General features: G+C 60.7%; 1 protein-coding gene across 1 annotated transcript in view; it reads right to left on the reverse strand.

Moving 5' to 3' along the window:
* Positions 1–492: 492 nt before the first annotated feature.
* The window catches only part of LOC103922817 (putative cation exchanger C521.04c), an 8,156-nt gene continuing 4,787 nt past the window's right edge, over positions 493–3,861 (reverse strand). The window contains exons 5-16 of the mRNA XM_009331015.1: positions 3,679–3,781; positions 3,444–3,585; positions 3,179–3,362; positions 2,971–3,070; positions 2,764–2,882; positions 2,587–2,624; positions 2,252–2,364; positions 2,010–2,158; positions 1,698–1,792; positions 1,325–1,403; positions 928–1,036; positions 493–566 (exon numbers count right to left, since the gene is read on the reverse strand). Coding sequence (XP_009329290.1) covers positions 493–566; positions 928–1,036; positions 1,325–1,403; positions 1,698–1,792; positions 2,010–2,158; positions 2,252–2,364; positions 2,587–2,624; positions 2,764–2,882; positions 2,971–3,070; positions 3,179–3,362; positions 3,444–3,585; positions 3,679–3,781 — 1,305 coding nt within the window. The remainder of the gene's footprint in view (positions 567–927; positions 1,037–1,324; positions 1,404–1,697; positions 1,793–2,009; positions 2,159–2,251; positions 2,365–2,586; positions 2,625–2,763; positions 2,883–2,970; positions 3,071–3,178; positions 3,363–3,443; positions 3,586–3,678; positions 3,782–3,861) is intronic.

Here is a 3,861-nt window from a genome sequence, read left to right on the forward strand (position 1 = left end):
CAGCTGAAAAATACCTTTTGGTGCATTTCTAGTACCATCAAGAAGCCCTGTGTGATCCCCAGACCTGAGTCCCTTCCAGGCCCGGGATCACCCACTGCCTGGAAGGGCAAGAGGCTCTTCTCAGGCACCTTCTCCCAGTGCAACATATCCCAAGGGAGGGGTCTGTCCTCGAGACCACACAGAAACCCCCTTCAAGACCCTCCAACTAAGGACAATTTTCCTCCCAGTCACACGCGCGTGGGCTGGAAATACCTCCGTGAAGTGCTCTGGCGTTGAGGCTCCTTCTCGGTTCAGGAGTGCTTCTGTGGCCACCACCCTTCCCATCACTGAAGCCCTGTTGGCACCCCACTGGGGGAGCCAGGCAGCAGCAGGAGCTTCAGCAAATGATGCTTCCAGACCGAAGCCAGCCCGGCCGAGTCCCTGAGACACCAGATAACGCCCCCGACGAGCGCTGAACCCAACGGGAGGGTTGGAGAAAGCAGAGTCCAAACCTCAGCAACCACTGGGCGACGGGGCAAAGAAATACACAGCCAGGAGGATGAAGTAGACCATCACCAGCACCGTGCCTAGGGCAGACAGAGCAGGTTGCAGGGGGTTACTCCCTGGAGCGAGGAGGGAGGTTGCTTTTAAGATCTTCTGGCATGGTCTGGACTAGCCCACCATAGAGGACTTTTCATGGTCCCCTGCAAAATCTCAAAACTCCCTCTTAAAGGTGAAAAGGGAGCGATCCCCCTTGGTGCTGCTGCAGGGTGGCAGCTCCAACACCTCCAAGATGGTCGACCCAAGACCCCAGAATTGCTCAAGCCACCACATGCCAAGAGCTGCAGCAAGCAGATGACCCCAAGGCTGTCTCCAGGAGCCCCCCCAACCCATCAGCACAGGGAAGGTAGATCAAGTTCCACAGCAGCCTCACGGGTGAGCGGTCACCTTGGAAGTAGTCACATTTGCCATCCATGAAGATGTAGTTCATGAGCACCACGCTGAACATGCTGGCGTAGACGTGGAGGTCGCTGAAGACAAGCGTGAAGTTGGTCGGCTGCGAGGCAGAGAGGATTTGGGGTTTATGGCCAACCAGGACAGCCCCGCACTGACTGTGGTTGGGGACTTGCATGTCACCCCTTAAATCCCCTCTGCCACACGTCCCTAGGGCTGGAGACAGCATCAGCCAAGGTAGGAGACATCTGACCCCCACTTTCCCCTGCACCGAGCAGAGCAGGGGAGACACTGGGGATGGCAGCTGTGCCCTTGCCACATCTCCTGGAGTGCTGCGTGTCCCCAGCCCTGCTGCAGGAGGTCACCCAGGGGCTGTCCTGGAGCTACTCACGTAGAAGATGGTGAAGAGCACCAGGATGGGGATCTGGAGCATGCAGACCTGGACGGCGATGCAGTTCCCAATCTCGATGCTGGGGAGGACAGAGGACTTAAGAGCTGCCAAGCACCAGCTCTCTGGCAGCCCTTGGGTCGCTCAGCTCGGGGCGAGATAAAACCCCACCTCGGGGAACCAAACCATGCAGCCCGACCTGGTTCTGGCCCCATTTTTTGGGTGGCTTTAAGTCCTCTTGAGGCCAAGTTGGCAGGGATCTGACCCACCAGTGGCATGAAGCTGGGTAGCCCATCACTGGCACCAAGGCACAGCTACGGGACTGGGACCATGCTGGAGGAGGACACCCCAAAACCCATCCTTTGAGCCATCTCACCTCAAGCTCAGGTTGTTCTGCAGGGCAAACTGGATGCCGTTGACGATCTCCGGCAGCTCAGGCACCATCGCCAGCACGGTGACACCGATGAAGTACTGCAGGGAAGAGGGGACATCAGCGCATGCGTATGGCCTGATCCTGACCACATCCAAGCTGTGGGCAACCAAGCTCCTCAGTGCATGGAGCATCTCAGCATCTTTCCCCAGGCTTCTGGGGCTCAACCCTGCAGCCAGAGCAGGTTCCCATCCCTGGAGGGCACATCTTGGTCCCCAGGGCCACCCAAACCTGGCTTATCACCATCCCCACGCTCACCTGCGAGATGGTGGAGTTGGTGAGGATGGGGCTGATGTGCTCCGTGGCCAGGTCGGCACAGGCTGACATGCAGAGGGTGGAGAGCAGGAGGATAACCAGGGCCCGCCAGCGAGACCAGTGGACCACAGCGCTGTGGTGGTGGCCAGGCACTGCGGGAAGAGCAGAGACATGGTGGGACATCCCGGGACGGTGAGAAGAGCTCGCCCCGCAGCTGGGGCATCCCGCGGTTTGGGGACACTCACTGTGACAGTCACTGATGTGGATGTCGTAGATGTGCGAGTGAGTTTTCAGGGTGAAGAAGAGGCCGATGAGGTAGGCGGCGGGGAGCAGGAGGGACACTGTGTACACCAGGGGTCTGTGGGACATGGGCGACATGTTCAGTGCCACCGGGGTCTGGCATGGGTACCCCAGGGGGGTCCCCTGCACCAGCTGGGGATGGAAGAGATGAGGGTGCAGGATCGGAGCCCTTCAGGGCGGGCAGAGAGGGGACCTGGGAGGGATGCAGAGCCACAACCCAGCCCGTGAGGTGCCACCCCACTGTGGGGACAACCCTGTCCCCACCCCAGTAGATACTCACTGGACATGACTGTAGAAGAGGGTGCCGTTGTTCTCCATCTGCAGAGAGAGAGCCTGTCAACAGGGATGCAGAGGACAAGGGACGGCCCCGCTGCCACCGCCAAGAGCAGGAGCTAGGCGGGCTTAGAGCGTCCCCAACTCCAAACCCCAGCCGTCAGGGGTCCATGTCCCCGCTCACCAGGTCAAAGTGACAGTTGTGGCAGAGGTAGTGGCCCAGTGGGTTCTGGGTGACGTTGTGGCACTCGCCGCACACCAGCTTCCCATATACCTTGGAGAAGAGCGTTGGGGCAAAGACACCTGCGGGGATGGAGGGACACGGCATGGGTGCCCACGCTGATGGGACACCCCCCCCCCAAACCTGGGGACACCCCTGTCCCTGACTCACCTCCCACGGAGAGGAAGAGCAGGGCTGAGCTGACGCCCGCCGAGCGGCTGTTGAACCGCTGCTCCTGGTGCCGGATGCCCCCGATCACCATGCACAGACCCTTGGGGATGGACAAAGCCCCCCCCAAAAAATCCCCATCAGCGCTTTGCTCACAGCATCCTCCCGGCTCTCTACAGAGACCGGGCGCTCTCGTGCCACCCCGTCTCACCGGGACGAAGAGGACACAGCCCACCAGCGTCCCCGTCAACGCCGACTTGACGATCTCGGCATAGCAGCGGTTGCCCTCACGCGAGCCCTTGATGAGGGCCGTGATGTAGAAGGTGAGCTCCGTGATGGAGCCGAACGTCGCATTCACCACCGCTCCTACCGCGAAGTTGCTCTGGGCAGAGATGCTGGAGGAGAAGGAGGGTGTCAGCGGGGCTGGCACGTGTCCCCACCTTGCCACCAAGTGTCCCCCCCCTGTCACCGCTCACCTGGCAATGGCCATTCCGATGTAGTAGGAGAGAGGCATGATGGAGAGCAGAGCCAACGTGAACTTGACGGGAGAGCTGGTCAGGTGGTTGTGGCTGTCCACGTAGCCCAGCACCAGTGTCACCAGCACCAACGGCAGCAGGTCTGGGGTGGCCGGTCAAGGAGACGACTGAGGTGGGGTGGGATTTGGGGCCAGGCCCCCCCCGTCCCATCACCCTCCAGCCCATGAAAGGATACTGACTGCAAAGACGTTGATGCCATCCACGGCGTATTTGTAGTAGTAGGGGTTGACGGCGCGGTAGCAGCACAGGATCACCTCCCCCTCCAGTGGCACCTCCGTCTGCGGAGGGACAAGTGGGTGACACCGCTCTGAGCGCCGCCCCCCCACCCCAAAATCCACCCGGGAGCAGGGTGCAGGAC

This window comes from Pygoscelis adeliae, unplaced genomic scaffold (genome assembly GCF_000699105.1).
Source record: "Pygoscelis adeliae isolate BGI_AS28 unplaced genomic scaffold, ASM69910v1 Scaffold129, whole genome shotgun sequence".
NCBI classification, from domain to species: Eukaryota; Metazoa; Chordata; class Aves; order Sphenisciformes; family Spheniscidae; genus Pygoscelis; species Pygoscelis adeliae.